General features: G+C 39.8%; 3 protein-coding genes across 3 annotated transcripts; 2 read left to right on the forward strand and 1 right to left on the reverse strand.

Annotated features, from left to right (window-relative positions):
• Positions 1-1,832: 1,832 nt before the first annotated feature.
• On the reverse strand, positions 1,833-5,966 carry zbtb49 (zinc finger and BTB domain containing 49). Its single transcript, XM_018700322.2, is given in 8 exon segments — positions 1,833-2,730; positions 3,223-3,384; positions 3,514-3,596; positions 3,840-3,913; positions 4,004-4,050; positions 4,178-4,847; positions 4,849-5,305; positions 5,392-5,966. Coding segments are annotated over 8 exon segments (2,391 nt in total). The 5' UTR covers positions 5,544-5,966; the 3' UTR covers positions 1,833-1,984.
• A 330-nt stretch (positions 5,967-6,296) lies between these two features.
• lyar (Ly1 antibody reactive homolog (mouse)) lies at positions 6,297-8,946 on the forward strand. Its single transcript, XM_018700319.2, has 8 exons — positions 6,297-6,802; positions 6,928-7,042; positions 7,140-7,247; positions 7,432-7,512; positions 7,692-8,022; positions 8,192-8,257; positions 8,412-8,497; positions 8,665-8,946. The coding sequence occupies exons 1-8, from the start codon at positions 6,681-6,683 to the stop codon at positions 8,800-8,802; spliced, it is 1,047 nt and encodes a 348-aa protein (XP_018555835.1). The 5' UTR covers positions 6,297-6,680; the 3' UTR covers positions 8,803-8,946.
• Positions 8,947-11,615: 2,669 nt separating this feature from the next.
• Positions 11,616-16,626, forward strand: tmem128 (transmembrane protein 128). Its single transcript, XM_018700320.2, has 5 exons — positions 11,616-11,792; positions 13,222-13,354; positions 13,741-13,902; positions 15,742-15,850; positions 16,023-16,626. The coding sequence occupies exons 1-4, from the start codon at positions 11,666-11,668 to the stop codon at positions 15,839-15,841; spliced, it is 522 nt and encodes a 173-aa protein (XP_018555836.1). The 5' UTR covers positions 11,616-11,665; the 3' UTR covers positions 15,842-15,850; positions 16,023-16,626.
• The last annotated feature ends 758 nt before the right edge of the window (positions 16,627-17,384 follow it).

The raw sequence follows: 17,384 nt of genomic DNA on the forward strand, positions 1-17,384 counted from the left end.
AACAAAACCGTGAAAATAAAAAGTTACAACTTTGACTTCCAGTTAGTGAGTAATATACTATAATAGGATCACAAGAATGCAGGAATATTGTGATATTTACACACATACACACACACACACACACACACACACACACACACTTACTCTTGACACTCTTCTCATCAGGGTCAGGTACACTTTCCTGTCCAGAATCCCATATTGTCCATCAGTGGTTGGAGGATTGACGCAAAGCGAAATGAAGGAGAATGAACACCATGATAACAGACTTATCCAATGTGTTGCTAGGCAACTAATTCAGCAGGCATGGAGTATCAGGGCCTGTATGTTGTGACAATGACAGCAAATTATTGACTGCCTATCTTGTGGTAAACGCGTTTTACTCAGTGCACTGTTTACAAGTCTTGCAACGCTACAGTGGTGTTGCACAATGTTTACTGGTGCACAGTGTTTACTGGATGTGTGGTGAATGGGAATCACATTTATTCTCCATAAAAACCAAATCCATGCCATGAACAATGTTCTTACCCTCAGGTACTTGGTCAGAGGGGACTGGCATTACATAACATGCTATTATGTAGAGTATATGTTGCTGTAAATTTTGTCATTGATAGTTTTTGATACTGTCTGATTTGAGAAACACCTGCCAGATCCAAACCTGTATCTGAGGTTTTCTGACAAAAATTTCTTTGCACATTCCACCATTAACTGTAGTATGTGATTTCTAGCTCCCTCTGTAGTCATTTTGACAGCGTAACACTTTGCAACTATGGGATTTAGTTGCTCAGTAGAGTCCTCACGCTGATGTAGCATCTGTGTTCTGCACAGTGCACCAAAAGTCAAAAATGAAGAGCCTTGAATGAAAATGAAGGAGTCTTGAAGAAGACACCTGATGCAGACTTTACATATTTACCATTATAAAATCACATACTGTTTACTCCATGTTTAATCTGGTGAAATGTGAAAATACGATGAACATAAAATCTGTTGTTACATAGTACACAAAATGCATGTGGCTTTCAAATAATGAACTGATATGATTTCATTTTGGTGTATATTTGTGAGTGCAGCTGCCTATAATATGATAATCCCATCTTGATTGTATGGTAATGATAGGGACCTACTTCACATCTCATGCATTACTGTAGTGATTCATTATTCAAGAAGTGTAAATTCTACCTCCTTGTGTCAGTAAGACACAGCGACTGTTTTTTTTTAAGGCTTTTTAAAAAACAGACCAAACAGTTAATATCTTGAACTCAAGTTATTCTATACTACATTGTGAACACATGGAAGAACTAAATGTTTTCTATGACATAATAACGACAAACACATTAAATAGAATGTACATTATTTATTCTTATATGAATATAATGCATCAATATTTGACACTAGTAATTGAAAATAGGTCTGTATTTTTATGTTTTAAAGTGCAGTGCTGTATATACAAACTGAGAAAGTTTAACTAACATTTTTATTAGCTGTGATGCATCATTGGATGTTTGGAACCTTAAAGGAAAGGCCCACACAGAATCACAGAAAAACTGCAGCTGCACTGCTCTTTATGGCCTCTAATATTCAAGCATGTTACACTTCAGACCACACCCTAAGCAGTGATGTCACCGTAGGGGTCCACCATCCAGCTGTAAAAGGCTTAACACATGTTGTGGCATCACAACAGAAAAGCTATGGCCAGAAAAGCGTCACAACAGCAGTTTTCCCCCTATGAGTAAATGTATTGCTTCATTATTTAAGAAAAATTAGAAAGCACTTACTTTGACTTTGAGTAATGGCAACTCTACACACATAAATAAAACATTTCCAGTCATGAATAATTCATTATTACTATTTTATGTTCACTTTATTATAAGAGCTGCCTTTTTTGACACAAGTCTGTTTTAACCAATCAAGAACCAGGTGGTAACAATCAAAATCAGCTAAGTACACATTAGTGAAAAGTGTGCACTCTTTGAACTGCCTATACATTTTACTGCTCCATATCATTGTCATTTTGCAGTGTTTTCATTGCTAGGCCCCACAGAGTTACACTGGAGATAAACTGGCCCTCACTGGACCTGTAGGAGCCACTATTGGGCCTGCTAGAAGATGTAAGTGAACTGCAGTGATTGTCTGTGTGAGGCAGGTAGGGCCTTCCCACCAGACCTCTGCCCATCTCCACTGACATGTGCCCATTCTCCACATACGGACCATACACAGCCTCCTGAGACAGGTGGGGTTTGCCCAGCTTCATGTGGTCTGGACCAGCCAGGGCCGCACTTCTCTCCTGGTGGTTGGAGGAGAGGAGATGATGTGGTACCAGGGAGCGCAGCTCTGGCAGCGGGGTAGGGGTGGAAGCTGGACTGAGGTGCATGCTGGGAGAAGGAGTTTCTATATGTGGTGGTGGCTGTGGTGGTGATGGAGTAGGTGGGGAGGGTTTCTCTAGTCCTGTGTGGGGCATCATAGTGGTGAAATTCTGCTCACTGGAAGAAACAGGAGGTTTACTGTGGCTGATGGACTTAGGGAAAGAGGATGCTCCATCTGAACTCTGAGTTTGCTCAGCGTTGTCGGTGACCGGGCTGTCGGTTGGAGCACCTTTGCAGTGCATGTTGCTGTGTCTTCTCAACATGGCAGAGCGGGTGAAGCTTTTACCACAGGCATTACAGATATAGGGTTTCTCACCGGTGTGAGAACGTATGTGACGCTGCAGGTCCCCTGAGCCAATAAAGCACTTTCCTGCAATAATTAAGGATAGAAATAGACTGTGAAACACTGTGCAGATATCAGCTGTGTATACAGAATTAGAAAATATGCTTACAACCATAGGAAAAACTAGCTGATGAACCTTAGTTTAAAAAAATGCTCTCGAGCATTTATTAATTAATTTATTAATTTATTAGGCAGTTTTGGTCATCTTTGAAGGTAAAAACAACCATTGAACATTAGGTGGCGCCAAATGACCTTTCCTGAGAAATTGATGTATGAAAAATCTAAAAGTGATCCTGCTGCAGAAAATTACTAAATGCCTGACATTCATATCTGGAAAGACAATTTTAACTCAAGAACTCACAGGTGTGAAGAAAAATATATAAATTGTGGCAAATATAATAGACAAGCCCATCATACTCATCTAAAGCTGCCGGGACTGAAAGTGGAATATTTGGCACCAGCTTAGATTTTTTTTATTACTAAATAGAAATTATTTTTAATGTGATTAATGCTCCTTACCACAGGTGGCACAGCTGTGTGGTTTCTCTCCAGCATGACGGGCCTTGTGCTTCAGAAGCTTTCTGTGCGTGTTGAAGGATTTTCCACACTGATCACAGGTAAATGTCTTGTCTGTGGCATGAGTCCTCTTGTGCTCCTTGAGATTGCTCAAGTTGTTAAATCCTGAGCAATAATAATGTACAGAGAGAAAAACACCAATCTCACAAACACAAAATGTGTAACAATTTTCCAGATGTGTCTCCATAAATTGTATAATGAAGACTATTTTTTGTGTTGAGTGATGTCACATACCTCGACCACATATATCACACAGATGTGGCTTCTCTCCTGTGTGGACCACTTTGTGACGGTGGACATCCCCTGATGCTGTAAAGCTGCAAAACACACATGAATATTATGTTAATGGGGCACTGTTGGGACTAATTCAGTTCATCCAGCCAGTCATTTATTACCACAAATTCTTTAGTATTGCTTCAATGTGTGATTTAAAGATAAATGGCCCAAACTATCAAACATTTTTTTTTAGCAAAGGCAGACACATGAACATAAAAGCAGAAAGGGAAATGGGGAAAAAATGAAAATATATGAGGACAAGGGATAAATAAATGATACTTAACCTTTTACCGCATAATTCACAGATGTACGGTTTCTCTCCAGAATGTCGCCGCAAATGGGTCTGTAAATTCCCAGCCTGTAAAACAAAATCATCTATATATATCTCAAAATAATTTGACCATCTCAGAACAACTGTGCCAAGTCAGAATAACACATTAGACCATACCTGTGAAAAGTTTCTCCCACAAACATTACACTGAAAGGGCTTCTCACCTGCGACAAGAAATGTAGATTTGGGTCTGAAAATATTAATTTAATTAATCCTACAATAACACTGATTTAACTGAAACGTGTTTTGTATATCACGGGTGCTTATAAGGTCATTATAAAATGTAAGTACCAGTATGTGACCGCTTGTGCAGCTCCAGGTTGCTCGGGTGTTTGAAAATCTTCCCACACACATCACAACAATACTGCTTGTGTCCTGTCTGCTGCGGTGGCTCCGGCACAGTCTTTAGATTTTGCTCCTCTTGGGTCACAGGTGGAGGACTGGGATGTTGCACGTCTGTCGAAGTCTCAGGAACCTTCTCCTCGCCTGCAGCAGTGACCTCAACAGGAGCTTCTGGAGTTTCAGTCTGGATTACAGACTCTTCTTGATGACTCTCTTTGGGACAGCTGAGGACAGGTTCACTGGCTGACTCAGCACACATCTCCTCCAAAGCCTTCTGAGACCTTAAGTAGTTGTATTTTTTCAGGTACACAGCCTTCTTTGGGCGCACTGGCCTGTTGAGCATGGAGTCTGCTGGGTCAGAGTTGGGAGTGTTTAAATTTTCTGAGGGTGTTAAGGAGGAGACAGGGTTCTTCTCCACTGCCACAGATGTGCTGGCAGGATTAGGCTGAATTGTGTTTCCCTGAGCATACAGGTGTGTTGTTACCTCCCTGGCTGCCTGTAAGCTGACACTGTTGCTCCTCCACCCCCACCAAAGGACCTGGACCTTGATTTGAGGCTGTACTATTAATCTGAATTGCGCTTTGTTTGAAGTACTGCTTGCTGTAAAAGTTACGGAGCTTGTGGCCATGGACAAGCTGTTTTTCTACAGGTGCTGGAGTGCTGCTAGCTGTGTCACAGTTTGAGCTGCTGTTTAGCACAGAAACTGACACCCTTTTGGTGTGGTCCACGTCATTGTTGAGGCCAGGCCTCTGGGCTTCAGAGGGACAATGGAGGTCAACATCGTGAGGCAGACTGCTCCCCAAGAGGCAGTCGTGCTCAGAGCTCAACATGCCTGGAAGAGAAAATGATGGGATTTCCACTGGTGGAGGACAAGGCTTGAGGAAAGCATTGCACATGCTCTGCACGTTTGGAACCTGCAAGCACTGAGCAATGTCCAGGAGCGCTTGTACATTATCCTGGTTGATGTCCAGGTGGGAGGTGTACATGTAGTCCAATATTTGGCCGATGCCACTGACATCCTGGATAACCAATTGGAACACCTCATTCTTCTGGCTAGGGGAATTTTGGAACAATGACCTAGAAAGATCAAAGAGAAATTAGTGGGGATTCAGGCAAATTCACTGATGTGCCAATGCATTAAATATAGAAAGATGTAAAGACACCTGAAATGGGAGCTGAAAGCTGCCAGGACATTTTTGTGGGCTTTGAAACAGACACCTTTGACCACCAGCATGCAGTCACACAGCAGCCCCTGAATCCTCTGCTCCTGGAGCTGCTGCAGGAGGTAGGAGCTGTGGCTGGACAGGGTGTCCATAGTCACTCAGCTGCTGAACCACTCAGCTCCAACTTTTCCATCAAAAAGCTAGCCGAGGGGACACATGCGAAAACGAAAAAGAAAATAAAACAAGAAGTCACTTATAAATGAATTATTAATCACTCCTTTGCTGGGCTAAACCTTGAAATGCAACCCAATTAAAAATGTTGTCACCGACCACTGATAACATTTTTCAAGTGGCAATTTTCATATATTATCATTCAACAACCGCGCAGACTCCAGTGTGTCTGTGCTACGAGACCACCCATGCAAAAATTGGACGAAAATTCCCAACGAGCGAACTACAAAGCTATGCTAACCAACCGGAGCGGTGAGTGGTGTGAACCGGCGCAGCGTCAAATAATAGCGTCACGAATTCAAACCTAAAGTCCTACATATCTTTAGTTCAGTGACGTTGGTGATAAAGAAATACAGACCTATATTAAAACGTTTCCACCTTTTATTTGGATGATGGGTCACTTTTCCAGTGCGATAAGGTTACGTCACATCCTGGTGCGGCTTGTATTTCGAGCTGCATAAACATGAAACATACAACACCAGAATATAAAAAGCAATTATGAGACTCGTGTGCTGTAGTATGTTTGTGTAATATATCGTAATGTGATAAGATGGTGTACCTGATATGCTGAGAATCACTGTGCTTAGCTATTAAATTTGTAAAAATGTTTGAATTATATTCAGCTTCACTCGGGTAGGAACTTCTCTTTTGTTGCTTTTGCTCACGGAAGACCAATAATGTAGCCACCGAGTGTCTGTGTGGTCACGTGTGTTTTGAAAAGTTTACACGAATGGAATTGAGCAGGAGCTGGTTTGCTTTCAAATGCGATTTTGAAGCAAAAAAGCTTGCCATCGTGACTCGCCGCATTCACACGTTTTAGTAAACCGCCAAACAGTCCCAGCACTTGGTTTATTTCAGCACTCGCTAGCTCTGAATAACGTTACCTGCCGTGCCGTGGCTAACGTTACCTCGTATCGGCGCTTTGGACGTTTCGGGTGTCGCGTTCGCACGAGTATTACAACGGTTTTAAAACGCTGGTGCCGTTAGTTACAGTTACACATTCAGTTAGTAGACTAGTTTGCGTTTCGGTCAGCTAGGTGTAGAAGTGTCTTTCAAAAATGGTGTTTTTTACCTGTAACGCGTGCGGTGAATCCCTGAAAAAAGCTCAGGTTGATAAACATGTGACCATGTGCCGGGGTTGCCAGGTTCTCTCCTGCATCGACTGTGGCAAAGACTTCTGGTAACGATGGAATATTTACGGTCTATCTTCTTTCTGTTTATTCAAGCTAGCTGTAACCATTTCCTCCCCCAACCTCACAGTGCTATGCTTGTGCTCATGGTGTTCCCTCTGTACGTGTTGAACAGGGGTGATGACTACAAGAACCACAACAAATGTATCAGTGAAGATCAGAAGTATGGAGGCAAAGGTTACGAGGCTAAGGCAAACAAAGGAGATGTTAAACAGCAGCAGTGGATTCAGGTGAAATGCAGATAAATGATGCCCCATCTCTGTGAAAAACAGGAAGAACAAAACACAAGAGTGTTTGTAGCTAACTTGATATTTTCTTTGTCTGTAGAGAATCCAAGAAGCCATGAACAAACCAGGGGTTAGTGCTAAGCTAAAGGATGTGCTTTTACAAGTTAGCACATATGACAATGTCCCGAGAAAGAAGGCCAAATTTCAGGTTAGTATTTCTTCAAAATGCAATAGTAATTGAATGCTTTGTTAAGGGACTATTTGGTAATCAATTGTGTCTATTTCAAAGCTAAAGTGTGTGTGTGTGTGTGTGTGTGTGTGTGTGTGTGTGTGTGTGTCTCATGGGAATGTGGAGTTGAACTTATCATTTTCATGTTACGATTCTTCCTCAGAACTGGATGAGAAACAGTCTTAAAATAGCCAACACTAGTCTTCATGATGAAGTCTGGAACATCATTTCTGCAACTGACAGTGTAAGTTCCTGTTGTTTGTCTGGGTGTTTCCATGTGCGATGAGATGAGGAAAAGCAGCATGCTCCTCTGTGTGGTTTTCTTTCTACTGCCTAGTTGTAATAAATTCTGCCACAGAAATATAAGTTTCCAATATTTTCAATATCTAAACTGATTTTCATCTCCCTCCCACAATCTGACAGGCTCCAGAGGTCCCTCAGCAGACTACAAGAGATGAACAGACAGTGGCTGAAGTCAAAGTGGACACCAATGGAAATGAAAAGCAGAATGGCCAGGTGGATGTTGAGAAGAAGAAGAAGCGGAACAAACAGGAGCGTAAAGAGGCCCGTCAGCAAAAGAACGGGAAAGCTCTGAAAAGTGCGGAAAAGAACGTCGCACAAGAGCCAGAGGAAGACCATGCAGGCAAAAAGAAAAAGAAGGACAGAAAAAGAAAGCGCGGCTGTGAAGAGGATGGAGATGAAGAGCAGAATGGGCACAGTGTGGAGGATGAGACGTCCATTAAGAAAACAAAGGGTACGTCAGACATTTTTCTGAAGGTTCTCACATGCTCTGTTATTTTTAGATTCTTTTTAGTCTGTTTTATACAGTTTTTCATGTGTCTTGATATTCTCAATGGGGAATGGCCAGATGTTCAGATGTTACTGTATAAAATATAAATAAAATAAACGTATATTCTCTTTAGTTGACAAAACAGCAGAGGCTGCTGATGCGCACATGGCAGAGGAGCCTGATGATGTGGCTTCCAAAGGTATAATGGTTTTCTATTCATTACTGACATGATGGTGTTAAACAGTGCAGCCACCAGGGGTCAGTGTTGCTTCTTTTGTTGACAGTAAGAACATGATTGTTTGATGAATATTCTCCATACTAGAAGCTAATTTGTACTTCTTATCTACTCACAGGCAAATTCAACTGGAAGGGGAATATCAAGGCAGTACTGAGAGACTCACCTGACCAGGAACTGTCAGTGAAGAAACTGAGGAAGAAGGTGAGACATGGAGTGTTTTGATTATTTTGTGTACATGAGTCTGGAGTTCTTTTGTACAGCATCCCATCTGACTTTTAACCCCAGCAAATTCTTAAGATAATAATTATGTAAAAATTAGACTTGTCTGTGGTTTGATCCAATGTTAAGAGCTTGTTCGTCTTTTATAGGTTTTGGCCGCCTACTACTCTTTCACTGGTGATGGGAATTTTAAATCGGAGGAGGAGGTGCTGGCTCTGTTCAACAAGAAGATCAACAACAATCCCAAGTTTAGAGTTTTGAAAGACAGAGTAAAACTTGTAAAGTAGACTTGTTTATCTCACCTACCTGACATAAAATGTACGTTGTTTATAGACTTTTAAAATTTAAAGACCACCGTTGTCTGTCGTCCTCTCTTGGATGTTTTTGTACAGATGACATAATCTTGAAGATTAAATCATTTTATAACTGAATTCCGTGTCCTGTCACTGATTGCAGTGGGCCTGGTCAGCATGAGTTTTACCAATTACCGCTGAACGTGTCGGTGTGATTTAATATATGAAATGACAATTGTGATAGATGGCTGTACTCTTCTACATTCCAAGCCCATGGTAAGGCTGGGAAATGGCACCTTATCTGTGGGATTGGATGTTGGAGTGGGGGAAGGGAAACAGGAGAGGTGCACCTGAGGTGAATTTGACTCTCACACGGGACGAAGCTAATGCACATTCCTCGGCACCCCGAACGGGGTTCACTTGGCCAGGGACACAGAAGCTCCATAGAAGCAAGATGCTTGGTGTCAGCCTCAGGTGAAGTTTTAATGCTGTCTGATTTTCCACCGCTAGAATGAGCAGCCTCTTTACCCTGTACACACACACACCCACCCACACACACACAGACACACACAGAGGAGGAGCTACAGGAGGAAATCTGCCCAGCTTTATGAAGCTCTCCTAATCCCAGCGGGTTTAACACTGATGCTCATTCATCACACTGCTTACCTGTAATTGTATATTGCATACTTTGGGTATTAGTCAAGCTGTTACTCAGGTTTGCTAGTATTAAAATGGTGTTTTCTAGTCCTCAGTGGGACTCAGTATTGTTTTAATCCAGACCCCACAGGATACCTAGAAAAACTGAAACTAAGCCCGTCTTTACTGTTGCAAAACAAATCTGGATTGCCAGATCATTTCATTCCTGCCATTAAATACTACCTGCTCAGTATGTTTTGCATGGTGCAGTTTGATCCCTGAGCTCTGATCTTAATGGCAGCCATGGCTATCTGAACAGTGTCTTTTTCAAGTAAATGTGTACCTGGGATATTAAAGTAAGAATATGTAATTTCTGAAATAAAACACTATTTGTCTTACAAATAAAGAGTTGAATTCATAAGAAATAAAATGTACCCATACTTAATACAAGTACACTGCTTTAGGCTTGGTAGCTGGTATGACCATTAGCTTATAGCCACTAATGTTAGCTAATGTTTGGAAACTTTTGAATGATATTGCTGTGTAACTGACATTGTCAGTTTTCTGACTTAATGTCTGTACTTGTCTTATTGTTACATTAAGTTGTTTGTCACCTAAGTGATAAAACACACCCTCCAGGAAATTTGCTGTTATAGCCCTTACTAGGTCTGCTTTGACCAGCAGTGTACGGTGGCTACTGTTAGCAAACCTTCAATAGATATTCCTGTAACAACATTATTTAGCTACTTCTACCATCCTTTCTACTTGTCTTATAGTTTTTATGACATTCATCATTAACCTGTAATTGTCACACATGACAACTGTATACAGCGGAAATTACACAGTCTTCACTTTAATGTTGTTATTACAAAGCATTCTACAGCAGTGAGTACAACTATTGTATGCTGCTTGTGCTGTGATCAGGCACTGGTAAACGTGACCAGGTATTTCTGCTATTACTTATCCTCAGACTAAGCACCAAACTTTTAAGGGTGGCATCTCTGAGCTAAAGTGTGAGTTAACAAAGGTCCATTTACCTTTTTGGTATAAACATGGGTAGTTAATAGTGATGCCTTTCAGTATAATGCAATATTGTCCAACAACACCACAAACTGTGGGCTCCTAAAATAAAACACTGTTTCCGTAAAAGCTAAACATTCAAACCTTCATGATGGTAGGATTTATTACAGGAGCGTTGTATGAGTGGTAGCAGCTGACAATAAAGTATTATTCACTTTTTTCACTGAACATACCCTGTCTTTGCCTCATTGAAAGTTTTTAATTGAGAGTGAAATAGGTAAAAGGTATCAGCAGTGTCAAATTCTTGCCAGCGCTGTGTAAAGGTATACATTCCAGATAAACGTTGGAATACAGCCAGCTACTATGCATTCTGCAGTTTATATAGGATGGGACAGACTTTTTTTGTGTGAATATCTTCAATTACCCTTTATAGGATACATTCTTTTTCCCGGTCTGGCGGTCCAGTTTACTTGATATTGTTCGTATCAAGGTGGTCCTTGAGGAAGATATGCACAAAACACACTTACTACCCTTGTTATTTATCTCAAGTGATCCAACATGGTTTTCTTCATTAACCATACTAACATTAATATTTCCCTTTTGGAAAAGATTTGATGTAGCAATACTCTCTTATGCTTATACTGTTGTGTCTGCTTTGCAAGTTCTACACTGTCGATGCCATAGTGTTTGATATTGAATAATGTGCTTCTCTTAATCAAGTTTTATATTCATATCTGTAAATGGAGAAAAACCAACATGAATAAGCATGTTGTCTGTATTTAAAGAGACCTTGTAGACTTTATTTGAGTTTTGCTGTTTATTTATTTGCACAGGTAACAAAAACAAGAAACTCATTTGTATTAAAGAATTACAATATGCACTATGCATATGTCTTTAATACACACTCAAAACTGAACTTTCTGAAGCCACTGTTTAAAAATGCAATTAAACTATGTGTTCTTTTATTTCTAAACTTTTATTTTATATCAATAATATATTGTGTGTTTATTTATGATATGTTTCTTTGTTTACTTGACATGTGTGCATTGTCCTTCCATAGCTATGCCTTGACATTCATTAAATTCAGTTATTTCAAACACACACACAAAAAACTACAACTGTCGCTTTAAAATGCGTCACAAAAAGCGACTCTGAGTCTAGCAGGAACTGCCCTCTAATCACTGGTTAGCTTTCAGAGCTAATGCAAGTTAATGATAGCACCAACATAATGCTAAACGACAGTGAGCTTGCAACGCTGCGGAATAGATTTAAGAGAGATGCGGAATTTTTTATGCAAACAACGACATCCGGTGACGAAGATGAAAAGAGTAAGCTACAGAAACGTTATGTTGGCTAACGTGATTAGCCAACTTTAACCGGTTTTCTGACTGCGCTAACGGTATAAACACTGTGGTAACATTACATGGCCCTGTTTTGGGCGTTAACACAACTAACTGTAAGTGCTAGTGGTATAGCGTCAGATAAACAGCTGGGTGCCTAACCTTAGCAAATATTTCCGTTAGAAAAATAGCTAACTTAGTTGAAAGGCCACTTAATATCCAACGAAGACTATGAGCAACTTAACGTTTTCTTTTAATGAAACTCTAATGAGATTCTTGACCATTTAAAATATATGAGAAGGTATATTCAGTTGTCAGTTTCATAGGAACACTGAAACTAATATAGTCTACTGGACAGTACAATATAAACACCTGCCAGTTCAAGAGTACCACAAACTGCAGCCTTTATAATTATCATTCTGTCAAAACAATACCCTTCTACAACGGTTTAATCAAACACTGACTATTTCAATTTTCATGGAAGTATGGTTTACTGCAGGACTGGTTTTACCTGATAAACTAGCTGTTGAGTATATGTATAGACACTTACAGCATTTGTAGTCTAAGGGGGGTTTGTATGCTGCTTGTACAGTGGACAATTGTCCAACTTTGAGGCCCATGCTGGCACAAATCCAGCAATTCTTGATTGTTTTGACTGTAAGCAAACGCTGTGTCAGCTCAGCAACATAATACAGGGAAACTTAACTCCTGCACTGTCCCCAGTCCAAGGGTCATCTCTTTGCCAATGTAAACTGATAACTGTGATACAAGCAACAGACCAAACATTTGTCGAGTGTCGAGCATATTCCAGTTTACACAGTGCCAGCGGTCCTTCTGGCAGCAGTGACTTGCTATAGTGTACCTTGTATATATGATGGACCACGAGGCATAACTTTGATTAAAGATGTAGGCCAGCTACTTGTCTGGGGCATGGAGTTCATTGTGAACTCTGCACAGAGAGGACCAGCATGCTGAAGCTCTTCAGCAGCCAACTACAGGCTCTGATACATTTAATCAACCAGTAAATTATAGAGATTAATGTTATCTGAGAAGTAAGATTATCTCAAAGAAAACTTATCAGTTTCATCTCAGAGGCTCCTTAAACCCAAAAGGTGGGGATTTAGTACATTCTGTTAAGGCAAGACAAACCTCATATTTAGTAGTAAATATATACCATATTGTAACTCTTTCAGTGCCTCTTAGTGTATAGTTTCTTTGAATTATGCAGTGGTAAAACACTTTAAAGACTGTAGTCAAACATTTGTGGGCATGTGAATTGTTGAGTAATAACTATGTATGATTTGCTATTGTTGCAATCTGTACTTGGATCTCGTGCGATGCAAAAGTGGATGCATGGATTAAAACTCCCTCCCTTAGAATTTATGTCATTATTGTTCTCTTTTCTATTACCTCTCAGGTCAGGAGGAAAAAGATGCCAAACCTCTCCCTCGCATTAACAGACACTCCATATTCTGGATTGTGGCATCTATAGGGATGACCTACTATGTAGATTTCCTCCACAACATCATGGAGAATGATGATATCAAAAGGTGAGTGAATTATGAGGAAGATGCAGAAATTTCGTTGAGGATATCATTCAAACATTCTCTAGTCCCACAGAGTAAACGCTCCTCAGTAAATCAGAATTATATTCAATTTTTGGTCATGACTTGCAGTTTTCTTCAATAAAAGACCTGTACACACAGTAGGCACTGTTCCAGGAAAGCCTCTATTGTAATGGAAGGTGGCTATGCATGGAAAACATCATCTTGCACCAAGGATACAGATGAAACCACTGGTATCTGATACCACTGGGAAGCTTTTTGTGCTGTTGTTAACAACACAATTATTTGTATTTGAATAGCTTCAATAGGTCTTTACAGATTGTCCTCAGGTCTTTCATAATTTTTATCCCTTTAACCCCCTTTTTCCCCAGTTGGTGGTTCAATGTAGGTTTGGTACTCCTCGGGATCTCCCTGTCTCTGGCCATGTTTTGCATTGTGTACCTGGAGTGGTTCAAAGGCATCCAGCACTATGACCAAGAGTACCCCGCCATTCCTCCGCTCACCACTGCAGCCTTTATTGCTGCATCGTGCAGGTAAAACAGGCACAAAGTCGGAAGCACAGTATTGTACTGAAATATGAGTGTGTGCTGTAACATTAAGATTTTTCTTGAGTTAAACTAAGGAGCCTGGTCCAAATCATGACAAAATAGGCTTAGACCAAAAGTACACTGACGTATGTGAACAGGGGTGTGCTGTTTTTGCCAGCCTTTCAGACATGCTTTGATTTGCCTTTTAGCTTCGGGCCTTTGGCTTTATAAAAGCTCAACTTTTATATCAGCGACTTTGCTTTTTGATGTTTCCGACCGGGCAAGTAGCTCTTTGCTGGAATTCACTGGTGTTGATTCACAGTTGGTTCTTCGATGCTAGCAACCTGGTCCATAATCATTAATCAACCATCAAGTGTTGATTTCATAATTATTTCTTGATGTTGTTTTATGGCCCTATACCCCTTGTAAACCCAGCAAGGGTGTTTTCACTTAGTTTTCACTTCTCACAACTGTGTGGATGTGCACAGACGTGTCCCACTTTCTTGTCTAATTAGCCATACTAACTGAAAACATCTGTGAGGTTGTGTAATATTTTAAACCAAGTAAGAAATGCTCTGTTTGAAATAAACCTCCTTGTAGTCTCGGTACAGTCAGTTGCACTAAATTGCCACATGGTTTATTTTGTTTATCTTAAGTATAAGCAAGTAAGCAGTTGGTGACAGTGTACAGTTTGTTGATCTAATGGAACCAGCAATACTCTTATTGTTTACACAAGCACAAATCTATCAGCCTTTTCTGAAGAAGATCAGGACGAGGTAGAGTAATTTTTCAATAGTTCGTTATCAGCACAAGGTGAATCCCTTGCCATAGAGATTTTTCCACTGCAACTATTCATTTACAGATTGTTGGTGATTTATTAGTTGCTTAGAGGAGAAATAATCATGGCTGCTAATGGATTAATTCATCAAATGTAAAGTGAAATTGCCCTGTTAGCTTGCACATTCATATGTCATTACTGGCTAATGCTTTTTATTTGATCTCTGACATCTCAAGTCTCAATGGTCACATTAATTGATGGGCCACTTAACTTTCTTTGTCCTGTGATTAGCTAATGTGCCTTGTTTAACTCATGAGTCCATTTTCATTTGAATTTGTGTCTTTCACATGGTTGATTAGAGTCAGTGATCAGAATATAGTGAGAAGCTTTTTGCTGTCAAATGCAAAAAAAGAGGTTAATTTAGATGCTACCTTAGAGTGCCAAGAATGCCAAGCTTGAACATGTTTGAAGTAAATTTGTTTTGTATGTTCTCACCAGTTGTGAGTGTTGTTGTGTTAGTACCAGTAAATAATCAGAAGGTTGGTGGTTCGATTCCTGGCTCCTCCAGTCCGCATGCCAAAGTATCCTTGGGCAAGATACTGAACCCCAAATTGCCTCCGATGTGTGTGGTGCGTGAATGTATGTTAGACTAGATTGTGTGTGTAGGTGTTAGACACTAAGACTAGATTCTGTGTGTGTGTATGTGTTAGACACTAATTTATATAGAACAAGTGCTGTATGAATGTGTGTGTGAATGGGGTTAATGTGATCTGTAGTGTGATTGTGATTGTGATAGTGGTTGAAAAGACTAGAAAAGCGCTATATAAGTACAGACCATTTAATGACTCATTGCCATTTAATAGCTTGCCAGATTCTCCTGTTTAATTCTCCCAGGCCTACTGGGAAGCTCTTATTTCCACTTATTGTTATGTGAATATATGAACAGCTCTGGGTCACTGCCACATTGTGTAAAGGACAGCAGTGTAGGTGGCACCTGTTTGCACTAGTTTCTAATCAAACATTTCTTGTTTTCATTAAGTTCAACTTTTGCACATTCTCTCTTACAGCTTCAACATTGCACTGTGGCCGGTGTGGTCCTTCTTCACTCCAGTCATCCTCTTCACACAGTTCATGGGTGTGGTAATGTTCATCTCTTTGCTTGGATGAATGTGACAGGTGAGGATGAAACTTATTTAAAAAAAAAAAAACCAAAACAAAACAAACATAAATGTCTTTTGAATGAACAACATTGTATTTGGCCATAAATTGTGGAGTGAAATTACATAATTAATGCCCATGTTTCATACTTGAGTATCATCTTGACATAATCTTTTCTTTTGTTTTGCAGCTCCAGAAGGACTCCTTGTTAACCACAATGTTGAGTTTTGTTTTTATAGTTTTTCTCTTACTGCTTACACGCATTACCTGTTGCCTACTGCATTACCACCTTTCCTCAGTCTACACTCCCACCAAACCTCACACTTTCTCTTCAGAATAAAACACTGGTAGCCAAACAGGAGGCACACCTGTATTGAAGACTTTGAGCATAGATCTTTTTCACAGCAGTGTTATAGCAGAGAAAACACAGATGTTAGTAATAACACTAACGATGGCTCGGTTCTATTCAAGTGTACCAGTGAGCCATGACAGTGAGAGAGCATGAGCAATACAGGGACCCAGAAGGTAAAGCAGGTAAATGGAATTCAGCCATTGTTCACTGTAATACACACACCTGTGCATTTCCTTCTGTGACATGTAAAAACATCTTTAGTGAAGTTTGCCTATTGTGCCGTAGGAAAGTATGTGTAAGCAATGGGAGAAAACTTTTAAGAAAAAGTGTTTTAAAAATATTTTTTATAGTTTTGAAGCAGTTTGCGGTGAAGGATCTAAAGATGTCTGCTTATATCCTATATCTCTTTTTGCCTTTAATAAAGTTTTATAACTACTTTTAATAGCTGTGTAAAATTGTTTCTTTTATGTAACAAAGCACAACGTTGAACAAAACCGTCATTTAATGACTACAACAGCGTGATTGCAACTAAAACCTTGGCTCGATTAAAAACTTATCTGAGCGTACTATACTTAGTCTATAGTACAAGTATACTATACTTAATCTTATAATGTTGTATAATGTATAATATAATTTTTGACACTGTCACAGAGATGTTGATGCAAGTGTTTGCTCATTTTTGAAGCCCTCGTTATGGGTGGCACTGACTAAATTACACGTCTTTGTTGTGTTGTCTACCCGTGTTTACACAGTTGGCAGAGAAACCTCTCAATATAACAATGCAAAGCAACAATGCTCCCTAGACCTGCAGGACTACATTACACCAATAAAACAGTAAAACTATATTTGAGTAAATGTCATTTATATCAAATTCCTTTGCTCAGTATCACATTAGCTGAACTTTGCAAACCCCATTTACTGAATTTTAAACAAAAACTCTATTTGTCTAAGCCTCAGTACACACAGGAATACAAAGAAATGTGTATTTTGCTTTGTACAGTGTTGGTCTGTTTGACTTACAGCAAGTCAAGTCAAGTCAAATTTTATTTATATAGCGCCAATTCACAACAGAAGTTATCTCGAGGCACTGTACATATAGAGCAGGTCTAGACGTACTCTTTAAGATTTACAGCATGTCTCCAGTGCACTGATAATAGATGTTCAATATACTGTATACTTAACACCAGTGGTAGATGAAGT

Source organism: Lates calcarifer, linkage group LG12 (genome assembly GCF_001640805.2).
Source record: "Lates calcarifer isolate ASB-BC8 linkage group LG12, TLL_Latcal_v3, whole genome shotgun sequence".
Taxonomy (NCBI): domain Eukaryota; kingdom Metazoa; phylum Chordata; class Actinopteri; family Centropomidae; genus Lates; species Lates calcarifer.